Consider the following 19,737-nt stretch of genomic DNA (forward strand, 5'->3'; position numbering starts at 1 on the left):
ATGGTGGGGAAAATATGTCACAGGATACCAGTCATCATAAGAATTTTTTTAAAAGAAAAAGTAGTTCATTGGGAAAGTAGGAAACTAGTTTCCTGAGAGTATGGGGGGAAAATGTGATGTAATGGCTGGATAGTTAATTTCCCTTTCATCTAGTACCAGAGAGTATTTAAACATTAAGGAATGTGTTAGCTAGAGAGCCAAGCTTTCTGTATCCACCTAAACAACATATATTTCACCTAGATATGTCCCCCGTTTTATTTTACCCCTATAGTATTAAACGATAGCACTCTGGACTGTAAAGAATGCTTACAGGTAAGATAGCGGCCTGGGCAAGGATCCTGTTCTGCAAGGCTACCACATTATGGAAATAAGCCCACTTTTAAAAACAGAGTACAAATACAATTCCGTAACATGTAAGTCACAAGCCTAACAATACTTAACTATAAATTACCTAATGACAATTACAGCAGTAAAAAAAATTAACACAGTCTTTACCCAGTATTTTTACAACCTAAATACAGTATAATAGATAAAAACTAAAACTACAATTTACAATTTGGAGGAAAAAGTGATAAATTATTTTCATTCCATAATGTAATTTTCACACTGTGGTACACAGTGTAAAGTTTGTCAAATTGAAAATAGTTAATTCCCTGGGTACTAGTCTAGTCGGGACCACTTCCTAACTTATATAAATGTCTAACCACTATACCGTACACCTTAAATTAATATACAATATTGAATGTCAAAATAAATAAATTGTAAAAAAAAAATAAAAATAAAAAAAAAGTTGGTTAAGTCCAGGAACCAATCTATAATACCTCCACTAAAAAAATGTTTAGTCAAGGATAAGTGAATTCTAGAGGACTATAAACTTTACCAAATCTACTTTGTCTCCAGACATTAAAAAAGACAAACAGAAACAAGGAACTAAAATCATTCTGGTTTCCTGCGCCCTTTAGGTTAGGAGGAACAGTATATTTCCTGACACCGGAAAATCGCTTTCACAAAGTCAGTGGCTGAAGCTATGGTTTTCGAATTTGGGTAGAATATCATTTTAAGAGTCTTAAAGATTCTTATGAGAATTTTCATTAGCAGACATATATCTACATTAGTTAGAAAACAGAACCAAATATAAAGACTGCAAAACTAAACATATAAAGCAGTACAGCATTTCTCAAACTTTTCTACTTTAGAGTCCAAAAGATGTTATGATCTCCCCAATTTATTTATCTCTCTCTTCCATCTCCTCTTCCTAGTAAATCCAATGAAAACTTCCAAGCCAGCTGACACAAACTGGTTCAGGAAATTAAAGTTTGCAGTGGTCCATCTAAGTCAGAAGCAACTTGTGTGCTACTTTCTGACTACAAAGGCTCAATACTCAACACATACCATTTAAAGTTCAAAGTGAAAATATCATGTAGCAAACAGGCCCTAAAAGCCTCTTTAGAATTTCTCCATTCAACAGGATAGAACAGTAGATCTACGCAGACTCACTCAGAGTGAACTTAGCTGCGTGAACCATTCTTCGTAAAATACAAATTTTTAAAAAGAATTTTGTGATACAATCAATATCTGAAGTCTTTGTAGAAAAGCCAGTAACTAAGATATCATCAATAACTACTTGTAAGTGGCCTTCAAAGCTGACTGTACTAATTAGAGCCCCAAAGCTAGCTCTGCACTAAATTTTACAATTTAGGATTCTGTGCCAAAAAACTATTAAATTATTTGCCATTCATCCTTAACCAAAACACTCATTTGAGTTCTAAGGAGACAAAAATGAGGAAGTAAAAATATACATCTACTTTTCTTCTTGCCACATACATTCCCACATGCCAAACGACTACTGCAGAGAGCCACTATGCTAACCATTCTTCCAAAGGATTCCTAAGGATCTCAAAAAGAGGTACATTGGTTCCTGATGATTATTGTATAATAGAAAAATGATCTCCCAGGAGACAGTCATCCTCCATAAATAAGCCAGCAATAAAAGTATCCTGTCATCTGTGTTTCTACTTACCCTCTGTAACATCCTGGGGGTTAGAAGTCCTGTCACTGGCTGGATCCAGTGCAACAGTGGCCAGTGAAGTGGTGGCTCCAGACATCTCACTCATTGGCTCACTACGGCTTGTTTCAGGCACACTTTCCCGGGAGCTAAATCTTACCCGGGAACTGGATCGGGAGCTGAGGTCCGGGCTGGTGTCTGACATCCCTGGAATATCATCGATCTTTGTTGGTGTCACCATGAACCGAACAGAAGCCATCTTGGTGGTGGTTTCTGGAGGATGCATTTTTCTTTTTCTTTTCCTTTATAAGGGCAAAGAAAAACCCCGCAAAATCTTTCCTCCTACGCTAGCTGCTTTTGATCGCAAAAATAGAAAACTTAAAAAAAACCTTAATTATCTTGATTTACACCACACAAACAGCCCCAAATAAGAATCCTTATATTCAGAATTCAAGCAGTGTCCTAGAGAGTGCACTACCAGTAGCTGAAAAATATTTAACAAAAAACAAAACAAAACGGTGCCTATCTCCTGTAACTTTGTTCCTTCAGAATGAAGAGCTTTCTAGCTCTCTCCTTATCCAGGGCCGCGGGCTCAGTGCCATGGTCTTACGAGTTCGCCTTTCTCCTCTCGACCCCCTGGTTTCGGCCGAGGTAGTTAGTCCTTTATCTAGTAAATGTCCCACGGTTCTAGTTGAGCAAAGTGCGCGCAGGCCCACCCTTATCATGCAAATATAGCCCAGATCAGATTGCGAAACGGTGTACACCCGGCCACCTGTTGTATATCAGGTGAATACCTCACAGGTCTGGCTGGGAGGAGGTGTGTGTACAGCCACCCGAGGTTTTTGAGGCCGATAATCCACTTGGATCTTGTGGGAGAGGTGCGCATGCATAACGAGAAAAATATCCCACACTAATGTACGGAGAATGAGGACAGAAGGGCGAGCAGAGGAGGATACAGGGGCAGAGCAGATTCCTGCCTCGGAGAGGTCTACGGGGGTGGCCCGCCCGCCTGGTTTTCTGGCAGAAAGGTCCCTGGGATCTGGGAGGAGGCGGCTAGCGGATCGCGACAACTCGGACTGCAGCTCAGGGTCGTGGCAGGTCGTTGCTATTCCACTGAAGCCACGATCCGCTTTCTGGGTTTCTCCTGCGTTTGACAGGACCGGTCAACCCTTTGACCGCAGACGCTTTCTCCCCTACCAGGTCGCTGGTACTGGTTAGCCCCTCGAGGTTCTTCCTTCGGGTCCTAGCAGAAGAGGAGACGGCCTCGCGGGCTGCCCTGGCTGATTAGGAGTGGGCGGCGCGGCTGAGGGACGGAGTTCGCAGGTGCGGGATCCCAGCGCCAGCTGATGCGGGGTGCGCGCGCAGCTGTTGTTTACAAGCCGGTAACTGTTTCCGAGCCGCAGCAAGCGCAGGCGGGCTCTGGCTGCCGGGGAGGGCGCCCCTTCCCTGGCCAGACGCCAGAGTAGCCGTTACGTGACCTCGCCGTTCCCGGCCCCGGGCCCGGCGGGCTTTGCCCGCGCCGCCGCAGCCCCTCCCTTCCCTCCCGGCTTGTTCCTCATTCGAGGTTAACGGTCCGAAGAGAAGCGGTGTAGCGATCGGAGGGCGGCACCGTCCCGTGAGCGCCGGGAGCCCCGCCCAGCCTCTGCCGCCCGCTAGAGGACGGAGACGGATGCACGCATGCGCTCGCCTGAGTCGCAGCGGGACTGGTGGGCGAGGGGCGGGGCCTAACGTGGGAGGACCGGAGCACGATGGGAATTGTAGTTGGGTATGGAAGACTGAGCTATTAATACGTACACTAAAGAAAACAAATCCTTTTCCTTCTTGGTTCAGCCGTCTCGCACCAACTCTGGAGGCATCTCAGGGAGTAGGCAATGCCCCTTGCCTCAGAACCTCAAAAACCCTCTCTTCTTTAATAAGAGCATCTCCGAAAATACCATTCATAATTTCTTTAAAAATCACAAACCTCCCAATACCATATATCTAGGTATGACACTTATTGGAATTTTTATGTAGAGGTCTCTTCTAAAGCATTGTATCCTCAAGTTTATGCATTTTGCCCCTTTTCCGGTCCTTAAAAAAATGCTGTCTTTCACAATGTATATATCTATTAAATCACGTTGTACACCTTAAATATGTACCACTTTGTCAACTGTTATCTCAATAAAGCTGGGGGGAAAAAATCCTATGTTCACTTTCTAGTTAGACTGAAAATTCCATTAACGAAAATATCTTTAATTTTAGACCTAGAGAAGATACTTTCTCTTGACTCCATTCCCAGTGTTTTCCGTACTACTGCCACCCGAGTATTTTTCTTACCATGTTCATTTAATGCACAAATAGACATGTTCAATGAATTTTGGCTCATCAATGTTTCGTTTGAAAGTTATTTCCTATAGCTTTGATCATGACATTTAAATTTAACAATCTGGGCCCTGGCTTTGCCTGTGTCCTTCCTCTACACCAATAGAAATGTTTTAAGCATCATCCTTAGTAATAAAATCAGAACTGTGTTTAAGACCTGAGCCAGGAAATTCCCTTTTATCAAATGACACACAAAGTCCACAGTCTGGTTAAAAAGATCCACGTAACAAAATGAGAAATAAGCTCCACTTAAAATGTAAACCCCCTCAAAGCTAGATGCTTTATAATGCTTGTGCCTATTAATTCAGGCTCAGTTTGTTGTTGTTTTTATTACAGTGTAAGTTTATGGTAATTGCGTGGAGATATTAATTTCAGGAGGAAATGTTTCCATCCTAAAGAACTCAATAAGGCTCCGTTTTCTAACTTGTGGTATGAAGAAATTCACCTCCCTGAGGGATGTTTTTTTCTCAGGCAGGCCTGTTCATTCAAATCTGACTTTCCCCTTATAAAGAAATGCTGGCTTTCTACAACCAATTTTGCTTCATACCACAGAGTATTTTCACTAACTTATATATACTACCTAATACCTAATAGTATAACTCTTAAGACAAGTCTCCCATTTCTGAGCACATCTCAAATGTTAATACCTAGGGTATCAAGGAAAAATCCTTGGTATATTCAAAACAGTTTGCCTTTTTTTTCAAATTCAATTCAGAATATTTCCATGTTGAAGTCTTCTCATTTCAGTCTACACAGAATGTAGCATGGAACAAAGCTAATCTTTCTTTGGGGGAGGGGGAGTAAATTATAAGGACAGAATTACTGTCAACATTAAAAAACACTGGTAGTAGATCTCATTAATTGACTTTGGTGCTTAAAAAACTTTTTTTTTTTTTTAAGAGCAGATCCTTTTTCTTTTTCTTCTGAATTTTTATGAGTTTGAGTCAAAACTGACAACAATGACGGGAAACATCTGCTCAGCAGCTCCTTTTTCTAGCCATTTGCAGAATTTTTAATATTTCTTCAATCATTATCCCCTTAATGGGGCAAGATAAGTCTTTAAAATCCCTCAGATCCAATGCTAAGAACCTGTAAGTGACTAGGCTAAGAAATAAAAAATTATTGACAGGAGACAAATATTTTGTTTCACCATTCCCATATGTTTAAGTAAATAATTGACTTGAAAATCATGTCTTCTATTAACTGTGACCCAAGTTTAGATAATTTTTCTTTTTTTCTCAGCAGTCAACAACTATACTGAACTTCTCTGCTGGGATGGTCAGACATCAGATTCCAAGAGAAACATATCTATCCCTTTGCAGGGCCAGTCTGGATAAATCAAATTTGTGCTGATAAAAGTTACATCTGCTTCTGGAGTCTAGAATCTTGATGCAATAGAAAAAGAAGATTGTAAAATTAGAACACAATCTCCACAAAGCAATTCTTAAATCTGTGGCATTAAGCAAACATTCAAATCCAATGTCAAAAGCCATGAATGAGACATTGGGGCCATGATTGGGGACATGAGCAGATTAACTTGGCAAGGTGAGGTAAAAGCAAGCTAGCATTTCTTGAATGCCAGCCAGTATACAATATTTTGCCTCATCATCCCTCTAATATAAAGCAATTGACTTAAAAATTTATGTTTGCTCTTTGACAGAAGCTCAAATCCTTAAAAATCTCCCAGGTTTCTTTTGTTATTAACCCCCAACGGTAGCTTGAAAAACAAAATCTCCACTTCAATCTCTTATACCTCATCTTTTAAATTAAGATCCACGTAGAGTTCCACATAGCAGCTAGCTACCAGAGAGAATATAAAGTTAGGTGTATGTAAGACAATTCCTTGATGGAGAGTATTAAAAGACTAGGACTATTTCCAGAGGAGCAGTAAATATGCATACAGGCATTCATATTCATAATGGTGGAACAACACTGTGGATATATATCCGTCACTGAACCCAATCTGTTACAGAGTTGGAAGAGAACTTAGAAATGAAGAAAAAATTGGGACTAAATAGGTTAAGTGACTTTCTTGAAGTTATGCAGAGAGGAGCGAATCCTGGTCTCCTGACTTCCAATTCACTGCCTTCCCTCTACAATATGGTTGCTATTATTTTCAAGCAACTCTTCCATTTTAAGTCAAAATGTCACTTCAAGGGGCAAGAAATTACTTGCATAACGGGGGGTATTTTTCTGTAAATGCTGACAATTATGTAAATCTTTCTCAACCTTTCTTTCCCTTCCCCAACACCCTCCTGTCACTAATACAGCACTACTCCTGCTACAGCAACGACTTAAGATTTTCTTCCAAGTATTGTTGTGCCCCTGGGGTACTCTTCCCTCTCATCTCTCTTCGTTTTTTTGTTTTTTTAAACCACTTCCTTCTTCCCACAACATACAAAATAAGAGCTCTTTCAAATCATTTTAATAACCAGACAGTATGTCAAAATACGAAAAGAAGATTCAAACTTGTTCCCTTTAAGGTGTATGCTACCATGATTGCGTCGCACAGCATGATCAAAGGTAATCTTGACACCAGATTCCAAAAAGAAAGGGTGGTAACAAGGCATCAAGGCTCACAGATTGCAGAGCTTGGGTTCGGAAAGTTTCAGAGGGGTAGCAGGCGGCATGAAATTAAGGGACCCTCAGAGGACAGGGCGCGGTTGCTGGGTCATCAGCACCTTGAAACGTTTCTTGATGGTGATTCGGTGTCGAGAGTATTTGTCGTCTGGGGAGAACCGAGCAGGATGGGCCGAGCAGGTCTGTTGTCCCATGGGGTCAAACTTCTGCTCCAGGAAGAGAGAACATAATCTCAGTACAGGTGTGGTGAGAAAACTCTATCACTGGCGTCATAAAGGAGATGGAGGCTGGGATGGGGAGGGGGACGCGCGGAAAATGATACGAAGGAAGACAGAAGACGCGACGGTCAAAACTAGCACTCATACACTCCGGCGACTACCTTACCACGCCTGGCTCCCGGGCTTTCTAATTCCCCTCACTCAGCTAGGCAACTCCGCGGCTGGGCTCAACCGCTCCTCCCACCTACATTTTTCGCCATGCCTATTTACATGTTTCCTTTTCTCACCTTCAGGGTGTAGACCCGCTCTCCCTGTTCGTTGAGGTAATACTGGAGAAACATGACCACGATGAAGACAGAAGCCCGAATTCCGTCGGCAGCTCAGTCTAAGTCTCTCGTGTTTGCCAACTTCCTTCCTGTGTAGCCGGAAGTGTCTCTCTCAAGGTATGCCGGGAAATGTAGTTCATTTTAGGCCTTTTTCCAGCTGGGCAGAAGGGGGCGCACTAGTGCAGGACTTGGCCCAGTTGCAATCCAGTTGCAACCTTGTAGACTTTGGTGCCCAGTTGCAACTTTGTAGGCTTTCTGAAACACATGGAGGATGCCCACTGTGTGCCAGACACTGCTAGGCGTTAGAGGGGGATAGGGATGGATATGAGTTGAACATTAGTGAATAGAATCCTGTCTTTATCCCAAGATGCACACCCATATCAGGGGCAGTGGATTTATAGTGCGTGGAGAAACAAAGGGCTCCAGGATTCAGAGCCCCTTTACCTTATGGAAGAGGGAAGGTTTTTCTTCCCTCCCCTCTTTTTCTATCCGGTTCTCCTGCCCTATTTCAAAATATTGGCGGTAAAGAGTGCATGATGGGTATTTAATATTCTGCACAGCAAAGAGAGCGTGAAGTTATTTTATGAAACTGGTGAAGTATGTTTTAGTGATCGAATCAAGATTCAAACTCAGGTCTCTCTACCACAAGCTCAGCGCTTATAGTGGTGAGTAGCTAATAATAGCATAAGATGTACCTTCTAGGGGTTATTTCGAATGTTTTAAAGAACGTATAGAAATTCTCTTTATAGGACTCTAGTTTAAAGAAATGAAAACTGGAACCCAGGTAACATTACAAAGATGACCTTTACAGTATTATTTATAATGTCAAAACATTGGAATATACATTAATGTTATAACCAGGAAACCTGGAAAATTTTTTAAAAAAACAAACGTAAAACGTAATGATAATACGTATTTACTTGCAGTGCATAAAATATCTCTGCAAGGATTCACAGGAACCATAATACTGGTTTCTTTGGGAACAAAGAACTTGGTTCCAGGAGAAAAGAGTGGGAGAGGGAGACTTGCTGTACACTGTTTTGTATAGTTTTACTTTAGACCCATGCTAATGTAGTTCCCATTTTAAAAATTAAAATTATTTAATAAAAATTTTAAACAAAAATAATTTAACAAACAAAAGGACTTTTTGGTCTTGAACTTTTAGGTTGAATGCCTGTCTTTGATAGAAGGGGGCTTTTCAACCAAGGATTAAGGCTGAACCTTCTGTGGATTGCAGAGTTGATGGTGGACTATTTGGGAACTGCAGGACAGCTTTCCAAGGAAATGATATGCATACAGCAACCAAACACCCTGGGTCTTCCCAGACAATTCTAATTTCAAGCACTCCATTCTCCAGATCCTTAAGTACACAGACTGTGTGTTCTGAATTTGGTTCAGAAAATACAGCAAACATTGAATTAAATCAAGGGTCTGCCACAACCTGCTATCAATAGGAAGTCAGTTACAGAACTGGGTGGGATTTAAGGGCACAAAACTAAATATACTGGTGAAGAATTGTGTAGGGAACGGAGATGTATTAATAAAACTATAATGTTGGGAATCTGAAAATTTACAAATTGCCCTAAAGAGGTAGACAACAATTGTGTTGCCAAACTCTGGTTTGGTGGGAATTCCTGGTTACTGCCAATTTACCAGAGCCTGCTGTCGAATATCTCCCTGCCCCAACCCCACATTCCCCTATCCCCTCCCCCACTGCAGAATTCCTTGAGTTCTAGATTCCAGTTCTGTTTTGATCTGATCTTTATCCTCCCCTCCTTGGATCCCTGTGTATCTACTGGAGCCAGGTTACTCTCTGGGTCCTCAACCTGACTGTCTCATTCTGGAGGCTTCCAGACAGCCACAGCTAGTGCCCAAACCGGAGAGGATGACTTCAGATGGAGGTAAGTCTGCAAGTGATGCAGAGGGTACCCCACCCCCTGCCACATCCTTGGGGATTCAAATTTGACACTTTACCTGGGGACAATAGGGCTCTTTGTACAGACCTAGAGGGACGTCAGAGTATAGATGCTACAAAAAAAAAAAAAAAAAAAAATGACACTTGAAGAGGCTGGGAAATAAGTTTGTGCCATGAAGACTGGGGGTTGGGAAAAAAAAAGACGGGGTTGGGGAAGTAAGAGGGCTCTCTGGGATGCAGATCTAAGTACCTCAAAGGAAAATGCTGAGTATAAAGAAGGGATGGCAGTTAGCAACTTGCTTCTCTGGAAGAGGGACCCCCTTCAACATGTGTTTGTGTGGCAGGGCCAGTGGTATGTGTGGCACAGAGAGGGTTCAAGGGGAAGGCCCAGGATTCTGGGTCTTCTCTCGGTAATTGGAGCTTGCTTTAGAATTTTCCCCTGAGAGAATTGTGCTGGGGCCACTCTCGATGTATTGGGGGGTCAGGGTGGGGTGGAGGCCTTAGCTGGAGAAACTGTTCAGTGGGGTCATCTGTTGCCAAGTCTGTGGAGAAATGCCCTCCTGACAGCTAGACTGGAAGGTACTATAAGTGCCTCTGTTCGGAGTCTCATGGCTCCTTCCAGCCCCAGAGGTGGCTTCTCTTTCAGTTCAGGGAGCAGTTCTCCTTGATTCCCCCAGAGCTAGAGGAGGTGGATCACTCCAGCCAGAATGAGAGCTGGGGCTTCCCTGAGAAGCTCTCAGTTTTTCTATTTTTTTGTGAAGCTCAGGCCTTCAGACCTATTTCATTGTATCCGAGCTTCATGGAATACCCCTGGCCCTCTGCTCTATGGTCGAGATGACACATTCATTTGCTCATATTCCGTGTCTCTTTCAGGTCAGGGAGCGGAAGCTGAGTGTTGTTAGTTTGCCAGTGGAATATTCTTTATAAGAGGGGGAGGAGAGTAGCATGAAATTAGGCAGATGATCTATTATTATTATAAAAAGTCCTAGGAGACACATGTCCTGATTAAGTAACATTTTATGTATTTATCCTCGGTCTCTGACGAGAGCCCACATAGCTCCTTCTTAGCAGGTATTGTTTCAGACTTCATTGTCAGTGCCTTGTTCTTGGTGGAGCCTATATTTCTGATAGGGGATCCAAGCTGAAGGACCACAGATAGTCTGCAATGCCAAATTTTAATGTGTCCACTAGCTACTTAAATCTCTGGAAACCTCCCTCCCCACACAGCCCTCCCCTTGCCCATATCCCAGCCCTTATCTCTAGTCATTCTTAGCTATTATATAACAAAATTTCTGAGAACCAAACATCTGATCCACACACCCTCTCCTGGGAACAGCACTTCTGTGGGTGGTGGCAAGGACCACAGACCAGCTGGGAGCAGGGTTCAGGTGGTTTGAATGGGTTTGGAATTTGTATGACTATATATTCCAGATGTACCTGTATCCTCTGTGGGATGTGTTATGGAGTATGAGCTCATAGGTCCAAGAGTCACTGCTACTTCTCTAGTGCAATGATTTTCAACCGGGAGTAAGGAACATCAAAATCACTTGCAAACTACAGAAGTTCCCCCTCCATATATACCCTTCCTCACCTGTTGAGACTCAGAGCTCTGATTTTTCAGTAACTGAAGTGCAACTCTGATAATGTAGCTTCTGGTCTGCTTTTCTCCTACTGCACTCCCTTTTTCTTTGTCTCAACAGCATCTCCATTGCCTGGACCAGATATGACCATGATACCTGGCACCGCCCTATCTCCTTTCACTGCACGTCCCTTTCCCCCACCCGCTCCTGGCCCACCAGACCAACCACCCTGGGAGCTGCCTGCACAGCCCCCCGTGCCTTCAACTTTCCCTCCAGGCAACTCTTTGATACTCTCCGCTTTCCCTAGCCCAATGTTGGTGACAGAGGATGGGGGCCCTGGCCACAGTGGGGCTGCAGCTGGCAAAGTCATTGTCAAAGTCAAGACAGAAGGGGGGCCAGCTGAGGCCTCTCAAACTCACAACTTGATCCTTACTCAGACTGCCCTCAGTTGGATTGCTTCAGGTGCTCCCTGTGGGGGCCTCGAAGGTCCTCCCCCTCAGTTTGTCACAACATCTAACATGAAGACCCTTCTGGCTACTAAGGCTGTTGGGGTGAGCCAGGAGGGCCTCCTAGGCCTTCCTGCTCAGACTCCACCGTCAGCTTCCCAACTGGCTCTCCCTGTGTCCCCGGAAAAGGCTTGGCCTGGGCCACATGGGGCAACCGGAGGAGGTCTGCCAGCCGCCCAATCCAAGCCCTCACTGGGTGACCTCTCCTATACCTCCAAGGGTGTTTATGAGAACTTCCGACGCTGGCAGTGCTACAAAGCCTTGGCCCGGATGCACTTATCCCAGAGTCCTGATGCAGAAGCTCTATCCTGCTTTCTTATGTAAGTGGGGAGACCTGAGATTGATTATCCTAGGGTTTTTCAATAAGGAGGGCTTTGGGATGGAGAAAAGAGGTTAGGCTATGTAGGAATATTCAAGGGCAGATCATGAGGGTGATGGAGAGATGCTATGAGTACCAAAAGGATGAGGATGATGATGATGATGATGATGATGACGACGATAAGCCTTTTCAGTTTTTAGCAAGCCTTCAGGTGTGCACTCTCCAGTGATGCTCACAACCCTGTGAGTTCAGGCAAGCATTTTTATGGTAATCCTCATTTATAGATGAGAAGACTGAAGCTCAGAGAGGTTTCCTATCATAAAGTGAGGAGCAGTGATTGGAACTTAGGTCTTTGACACTAAGTGCCAGGTCCTCTCATTCTATTTTAACACCTTCGGACATTGAGTTGAGCCATTCAAACGGGCCGGGATAAGGTGTGACTCATTCCTGTGGGAGAGGATGGTGTGGGGCCAGGCAAAGGACCTTCTGTGCGTCACCTCCTCTACCGCTCCCTATTTTATTCAGGGAAATTCAAATCAAAATGGGGAGGTGGTAGAGCTTGCTGAGGTGAAGGGCGTAGGCTCCACCACTCTCTAGTTTTGGGGTCCAGGCTCAACATTTCATATCTTTACCCTCAGTTTTCTCAGATAGTTATTTGTATCTCACAGGATTGCTGAGAAGATGAAGTGAGTTAATGTATGTGAAGCGCTTAGCAGAGTGCCTGGCACAGAGAATGCTTCACTAAATGGTACCTGCTGCTGTTGTTGTTATTAATATTATTATAAAAAGTCAATCTAGAAGAGGAAAAAACTCAAAAGGCCAAAATCTCTTGCTGAAGAGTGAGTGGATGCTTAGCCAAGGAGCCCGGGGTCATGGGTTCTCTTGTGTTTATAAAACAGAGTCATTGGCCATCTGGGGAATTTTCTCTTCTTCCCACACAGACCTGTTGCCCCTGTCACTGCACTCAACATTTTGTGTAAACCACTGCATAACACATTTTACTGAATTTAAAAAACATACACTCTGTTATCTCTAGTTGCTGAACTCTTTTTCTTTTTTTAAGATTTTATTGGGGAAAGGGAACAGCACTTTATTGGGGAACAGTGTGTACTTCCAGAACTTTTTTCCAAGTCAAGTTGTTGTCCTTTCAGTCTTAGTTGCGGAGGGTACAGCTCAGCACCAGGTCCAGTCACCATTGCTAGTTGCACGGGGCGCAGCCCACCATCCTTTGTGGGAGTCGAACCAGCAACCTTGTGGTTGAGAGCCTGTGCTCCAACCAACTGAGCCATCCGGGAGCTCAGCGGCATCTCAGCTCAAGGTGCCATGTTCAATCTTAGTTGCATGGGGCGGAGCCCACCATCCCTTGTGGGATTCAAGGAATTGAACTGGCAACCTTGTGGTTGAGAGCCCACTGGCCCATGTGGGAATCGAACCGGCAGCCTTCGGAGTTAGGAACATGGAGCTCTAACTGCCTGAGCCACCGGGCCGGTCCCTGAACTCTTTTTCTTCTTTAATACTTTTTTATTGATAGACTAAGAGGTTTTCCATATTAATTTTAGGAATATAAAATCAAGTGCCATGAAATTCTATCAGGATTTTGTTTGGAATTGCATTGAAATTATGAATTACTTTTTGTTGTTGTTGCAACTTGAAAATCATTTTTTATGTATTTTATAATGGAAGATGACTGATACTTTTTTTTTGTAAGTGGCTGAACTTACAAAATATTAAGTATAGATCATCTTACCTACTACCTACTTTCTCCAGACAGCTCTGAATTCTCTCTTGGAGGCAGGAAGGCTGAATTTCTAACTTCTGCCAGCACTGCTTTTGGTTTTGGCCTATTCCTGCTCTCTACACTTAGGGGCTTTGGGCAGGGTCTCCTCCAAAGTGCAGTCCAGACCCTCTGCAACAGTCACCTGGGAAGCTGGTATCAGTCCTGGGATTCTCGGGCGCTGGAATTCATATTTATAACAAGCTTAGATGGATGATCCTATGCACAATAAAGCTTGGGGACTCAGGAAGTCAGGGAGGCAAAAATGAATCAAAAAGAAGTTACAGAGTATTGATATTTGACTGTCTGGGAGGCATATCCTGGAGGCAAAAAGCACTTAAAAATCAACAAATAAAAACACACAACCTTTAATTAGAGATTCATTTGGGTTAGTGGGTGCCTTTTTTAAAATGCAAAAAGCCTAGTGGGCAGGGTTAAGCCTACTTTACAATGAAACCCATTAACTTAATAATGTGAATATTTTCTTCCTAATGTTAAGGACAGCACTGTGAGAATTAAGGGTGGTTAATTTCCAAAGATGGGGAGAAGAATCAGCTGTTTGATTTTGTGGGAGATTTGTAAATTTCAGTGGGAAGAAAGGCCAGGATGGTCAATGGATGGGAAGTTGGGAGTCAGAAAGCCTAACCAGAAGTGGGACGTGATGGAGTGAGGGCCACTAGATCTGAAGAGGGTCAGGGAGTGTGTATTAGGACAGTTTCAGGACAAGTGGATGGGGGGACACTTGTAGACTGTGACTGACTCAATGTGGGTTTCAGCCCAGTGCTTCGTTCCCTGGCCCGGCTGAAGCCCACTATGACCCTGGAAGAGGGACTGCCAAGGGCTGTGCAGGAGTGGGAGCGCACCAGCAACTTTGACCGGATGATCTTTTATGAGATGGCAGAAAAGTGAGTGACAAACTCTCATTCTCCCAACAGGGGCTGTGTGGTTGGGAGGGTTGGGGGCAGGTAAGAGAGGCTTGAGTCTGGCTATGTGGATGATTATTAAAAGGGATTCTAGGAAGAGGGGTGTAGACTAGGATAGGGTTTCCTTGATCATTGCTACTTCTTTCACCACCTTGGCTCTAGAGTTTTTCTGTTCCTATATCCTCTTGGAAGCGCTCCCTTTTCCAGATCTTGAATTATCTAGGGGCCTTGATATTGCAGCTCTTAGGACGGGATTGGAGCTCAATTGGTATAAAAGTCCATGCTGAAGGGACCTAGCAATGAGGAGGTAAGCTCCATTAGGCAGGTTCTTTCCTATCTCACTGACCAGGGAGCAAGTGGCTATGGCTGCAGACCTTGGGACCACCCCTCCTCTGGAAATAGTGGCACAGAGATTGTTTATCCCTATCATCCCAGGAAGGGGCTGGTTCTTGAAGAGGTTGGTCAGGGGAAGCCACGGTTCTAGATGCCCAGCATGATCTCCTGGCTCATATCCCCTTCTCTCTGATAATCTCCTTTGTTAACAAAATAACTGAGGAAAATGAACCCTTTCCTCCAAGCTTAGCTTCCACTTTCTCCACCAGATCTTCTGGACCTGTACCTTCTATAGTTACCCTTCCAGGGCCCAGTCCTAGTCTAAGGACTCCTGGGTCTCAGCACTGCCTCCTGGTGGGAACTTCTTTGAATTGCATCCCCAGGCCCTGCTTCAAGATTTCAGCCTTTTATGGTTGTAAGCAGGGGTAGATGAGGCCTTGAGGAGGAACCTGCTTGTGGGATCCCTAAATGAATTCAACAAGTCTGTATTAATTGTTGCTGTATACCCTCCGTGATGCTGGGTGAGATATGGTATGAAAAAATAGAAGCCATGGCTCTGTCCTGGAGAAGCTTACAAACTAGATTATTCATTTTCTTAACAAGCTTTCCTAAATGACAGCTGCAGGTGAAGGGACTATGTGGTGACCTTGTGAGGTTTCCCCAGAACTATTATTTGGCCACTGTGAGCAGCTCCTTCCTGGTCTCTGGGTTTCTGATGGATCTCGTCTCAGCACTGCTCAGGCCTTCCTCCCCTTCTGCAGGTTCATGGAGTTTGAGGCCGAGGAGGAGATGCAGATTCAGAACACACAGCTGATGAACAGGTCCCAGGCCTTGCCTCCTGCAGCCCCTGTGAAACTTGATCCTCCAGGGCCCCTGGCCCCTGAGGTTTGTCAGCAGCCAGGTAAGTCTACCAGTTCTGACAGGAGCCTTAGGCTCAAAGGGAAGGCATACAGAAAGCAGTCACGGGTTAGGGGAGGCATTGCCCTTGCTTCTGTCACTTTCCCTCCAGTGAGTGGCATTTGATGTACCGACAGGACAAACATAGGAGGCTGGGTTCTCCGTTTCCCTTGGTCCCAAACTAGGTATTGATTTTGGCCAAGTAACCAACTACTCTCTCACTGAGATTATAAATGCACCCTATAATACCTCATTGGTCTAAGAAATGGAGGCTGGATCAGGGGATTCTTGGAATTTCAGGGGTTCCAAGATTCTACATAAAGGATTCTCTCTTAGACCCTCCAGCTCCTCAATCTTTTCCTATGGCTAGTACTTTTCAGGGTGGCCTGGTCCAGCCTGGAGCCATTTCAGTGTACTCCCCTAGGGTTGGGAGGCAGAAGTTATAGTCTCTGTACCACTTTCCATTTCTCTTTTCCATATATTCCCTTAGTGTACATTCCCAAGAAGGCAGCTTCCAAAGCACGGGCCCCCCGCCGGCGGCGGCGCAAAACCCAGAGGCCTCCAGTTCCTGAGGCACCCAAAGAGATCCCACCAGAAGTGGTGAAAGAGTATGCTGACATCATGGAAGGGCTGACGGGGAGTCACTTGGTCACTGGGGAGTCAGATGGAAGACAGGAAGAGGAAGAAGAGCAGCAACAGGAGGAAGAAGGGATGCATCCAGATCCAGACCTCCTGAGCTACATTGATGAGCTGTGTTCTCAGGAGGTCTTTGTCTCCAAGGTGGGCTGAGTCTGGATGTCTGGTTTCTAGCAGATCCTGGGGTGGGAACTCCAGGGAACCAAAGGTCTAGGGTTCTACCTGAGGCAGGTAGGAACTAGGCTCTATTCCATACTGAGAAATGTGTGTGTGTATACGCATGTGTGTGAATGTGTGTAGCTGGTCATGGTTTATAACAACCTGGGAGAGCGGGGTGGGGGGATCATGGCTTCTCTAGAGCTTCTTGGCTCACAGGTTATCTCCTGTCAGACTCACATCACTTTTCCTTCTGCTCCCCAGGTAGAAGCTGTCATTCACCCTCAATTTCTGGCAGATCTGCTGTCCCCAGAACAACAGAGGGATCCTTTGGCCTTGATTGAGGAGCTGGAGCAAGAAGAAAGACTCAGTCTTGCCCAGGTAAATTTGGGGGGTAGAGAATATCAGAACAAGAAGCTCGCATGAAGTTAGCTAACCCTACACTGTGTTGGATGGTATAGTTTCTAGAGATGAACAGCTTTAGGATTGGGCTTTACATGCAGAAGTAGATAAAGGACTGAGGACATGCAGGAAAAGGGGACTGTAAGGGCTCAAAGCGTGGGAATAAGGCCCAAGAAGAGGGAAAAGAAGAGCTACGGTGTCTTGTCATTTAAGCCACTTGCTTGCATTCTCTGCCCTGCCCAAGTACCATCTCCTTACCACCCACTCAGTCACCCCTCCGACAATCATGTGTAGCACAGTATTTGTCCATTCTCCTTCTAGCTGGTCCAAAAGCGACTCCTGGCCTTGGAGGAGGAAGAGGATGCCGAGGCACCTCCAAGTTGCAGTGGAGTTCAGTCTGACTCAAGTCCTTCCTTTTCTGAGGAGGATGAAGATGGGGGTGGGAGACTTCGGCCCTTACCTGGTCTTCGGGTGGCTGGGGGCCCCGTTCACCTTGGAAAGGCTGCTCCTTCAGAAAAGAGGGCAAAAGAAACACATGGTGGGCAGGAATGGGCCCCAGATGGCCTGAAGGGAATGCACAGGGATGGGAACACCCTGCCATCTCCCAGCAGCTGGGACCTGCAGCTAGAACTTGCAGCTCCACAGGGAACTCAAGGGTCTTTAGGTACGAAGAGAAGAGGGCCTGGGAAGGTTACAAACCACATATCCTCACATCAGAATGACCTGGAAGGTGCTGGGTCCCCTGGGCATGCCCTAGTGGCTGACAGGACTCCTGAGGCTCTGCCCCTTTGCTGGCAGGAAGGCCCCCAGCTTGAGATGGTTCCCAGTTTGGATGCTGGACTTGCAGAGCCAGCTCCTCTGCAAGAACAGAGGTTAGAAAAGCAGGTCCTGGGGTTGCAGACAGGACAACAGATAGCGGGTCTTGAAGTGCCGCCTCAAGGGAATGAGCTGTTTGCAGTGCCCCGGGAAGGCTCTTCAGGAGTCATGTGGGGAGATGACAGAGGTCCTCCCATGGTTCAGAGTTATGAGCAGAGCCCTTCTAGAGCAGCTGGGGACGGGGATGGTACTTGTCTCAGTCCAGAACTTTGGCTCGGCAGTGAGATGGATGCCATAGGCTTGGAGTTGCCCTTACAAATTGAGGAGGTCACAGAGAACTTCTATGATGGGGAATGTGTGCCTGAGCACCAGGGAAGCTGCCAGGTACTGGGCTCCAGAAGCAACATTTCTCTGGGTCCTGGAGAAACCACAACACTTGGGGATGTGGGGAGCAATGCAAATCCCTATGGAAGCATAGATGCCACAGCTGCCCTAGAAAAGAGAAACCATAGCTCAGCCTTGAGGCCTAAAGAAAATCGAGAACAGAGCCCTGAGACTATACAGGAGCCCAGTGACCTGTGGGCTGACAGTTGCCTTCTGTCGCTAGAAAGCAGTATTGGTGGCTCCACAGTGGTTTCCAAAGAAACCCTCCTGCCTGCCTATCAAGGCAATATCCTTATCCAGGGGACCCAGGGTGCCTCCTTCTTCCCTGAGGCCAGCCAGGAGGCAGGGAGTGGCAATTCCATGTCCTCACTGTTGGAAACCACAGACCACAGCAACATACTAGACGTTAGAGATGACTGTGGCCTCCAGCTAGGGGTCAGCGAGGAGACCTGCCCACCAAATTTTTATTCTTATGACCCCCAAGGAGAGGACACTGATTTACCCAAGCCTAAAGACCTTTCTCCTTTACCAGGGAATCAAGAATCTTATGCATACGGGACCCCCAGATCCACATCTCCCCAGGGCCTGGGGAGCACTTCCCCTCAATGGGGAACCAGGGATGCCTTAGTTCTGAAAGAAGCCTCTCCTGGTAGTGAAACATGCAGTTCAGCAGATGGGGCCAAAGCAAAGGAGGAGGTGAGAGAGGAAGATGAGGAACTCTCCAACTTTGCCTACCTCTTGTCCTCCCAACTGAGCCTGTCACCGAGGGGTCCTGCTCTCAGTCCTCACCCTGTCTCAGGCCTGTCCTCTACAGGTCAGGAGGTCCAGAGAGCATCCTACTCCCTCTCTGCTGAGGCAAGAGGCCTCGGCCAACCTCCATATCTCGTTGCCAAGTGTAGGAAGCAAGCTCTAGTTGGAGGTCCAGTCCCTGCTGAAAAGAGGGCCTACCTGGGAACTGAACTTGAGGTCTCTGGGGAGAAAACTCTGGTTCTGGGAGCAGTTCGACCCTCCCAGGCCCCTAAGAGAAGGCGTGACAGTTTCGTAACGGGCAGAAGGAAGAAACGACATCGTAACCAGTAGGGAACAGCAGGACCATCCTATCCCTCATGCCAGTCCCTAAAGTATCACAACTCCCCTTCCCTCCCCTCCCATTCCTGGGTTTCACCCCAGCCGCATACCAAGCAGGGACTTGTTCTTAACCGGTTTGTGACTCTGTAAAAGTGGTGAGTGTGGGGGAGGAAGGTCAGACAGGCCAGGTTGGCAGTGGTGCCTTGGGTGGGAGGTGAGGAGGAAGTACCTTTGGAAAGAGTTGTATGGGGAAAAAAATGAATAAAGATTTTGTTAGAAAATACTCTCAAATGTGCTCATTTAGGTGGGGTAGGATGCTGTAAAGAAAAGGAGGTGGGGTGGCCCTGGATTCTACAGATTGACACCTTTCCAGCCTCATCTAGGCTCCTTGAGAAGCCCCAGCACAGAGAAGTCCCCAGCGAGCACTTCATTCCCCCTTTCATCAAAGGCCTGGACTTGGCTGTTGGGAGGGCTTCTCTGCACAGCCTGTCATTATGTCTCCCTTTAAAAGCCTATACATGTTACGAGATGCTCTCTG

At 45.6% G+C, this 19,737-nt stretch overlaps 3 protein-coding genes across 4 annotated transcripts in view; 1 reads left to right on the top strand and 2 right to left on the bottom strand.

The window, feature by feature from the left end:
- Positions 1-3,654, bottom strand: part of SLC12A6 (solute carrier family 12 member 6) — an 84,280-nt gene extending 80,626 nt beyond the window's left edge. For both annotated transcript variants that reach the window (XM_019752868.2, XM_019752867.2), the window contains exon 1: positions 2,021-3,654. In XM_019752868.2, coding sequence (XP_019608427.1) covers positions 2,021-2,291 — 271 coding nt within the window. In that variant the 5' untranslated portion in view covers positions 2,292-3,654. The remainder of the gene's footprint in view (positions 1-2,020) is intronic.
- Positions 3,655-6,776: 3,122 nt separating this feature from the next.
- NOP10 (NOP10 ribonucleoprotein) lies at positions 6,777-7,588 on the bottom strand. Its single transcript, XM_019752879.2, has 2 exons — positions 7,452-7,588; positions 6,777-7,152 (listed from the first exon to the last, which is right to left on the bottom strand). The coding sequence occupies exons 1-2, from the start codon at positions 7,503-7,505 to the stop codon at positions 7,012-7,014; spliced, it is 195 nt and encodes a 64-aa protein (XP_019608438.1). The 5' UTR covers positions 7,506-7,588; the 3' UTR covers positions 6,777-7,011.
- Positions 7,505-19,537, top strand: NUTM1 (NUT midline carcinoma family member 1). The gene is made up of 8 exons (XM_019752877.2): positions 7,505-7,607; positions 9,296-9,391; positions 11,106-11,811; positions 14,361-14,489; positions 15,602-15,741; positions 16,228-16,517; positions 16,794-16,910; positions 17,253-19,537. Exons 2-8 carry the CDS (start codon positions 9,376-9,378, stop codon positions 19,209-19,211), a joined length of 3,357 nt encoding a protein of 1,118 aa, XP_019608436.2. The 5' UTR covers positions 7,505-7,607; positions 9,296-9,375; the 3' UTR covers positions 19,212-19,537.
- The last annotated feature ends 200 nt before the right edge of the window (positions 19,538-19,737 follow it).

The sequence above is a fragment of the Rhinolophus sinicus genome, linkage group LG03, assembly GCF_036562045.2.
Source record: "Rhinolophus sinicus isolate RSC01 linkage group LG03, ASM3656204v1, whole genome shotgun sequence".
Taxonomy (NCBI): Eukaryota; Metazoa; Chordata; class Mammalia; order Chiroptera; family Rhinolophidae; genus Rhinolophus; species Rhinolophus sinicus.

What these genes read in the sequence shown, in the direction of transcription:
- NOP10 (XM_019752879.2), bottom strand. Translation starts at nt 7,505, where the DNA reads ATGTTTCTCCAGTATTACCTCAACGAACAGGGAGAGCGGGTCTACACC. An exon ending in AGCGGGTCTACACCCTGAAG is followed by an intron (nt 7,153 to 7,451) that starts GTGAGAAAAGGA and finishes TTCCTGGAGCAG; the next exon opens with AAGTTTGACCCCATGGGACA.
- NUTM1 (XM_019752877.2), top strand. An exon ending in GCTCTATCCTGCTTTCTTAT is followed by an intron (nt 11,812 to 14,360) that starts GTAAGTGGGGAG and finishes TGTGGGTTTCAG; the next exon opens with CCCAGTGCTTCGTTCCCTGG. An exon ending in TGAGGTTTGTCAGCAGCCAG is followed by an intron (nt 15,742 to 16,227) that starts GTAAGTCTACCA and finishes ATATTCCCTTAG; the next exon opens with TGTACATTCCCAAGAAGGCA.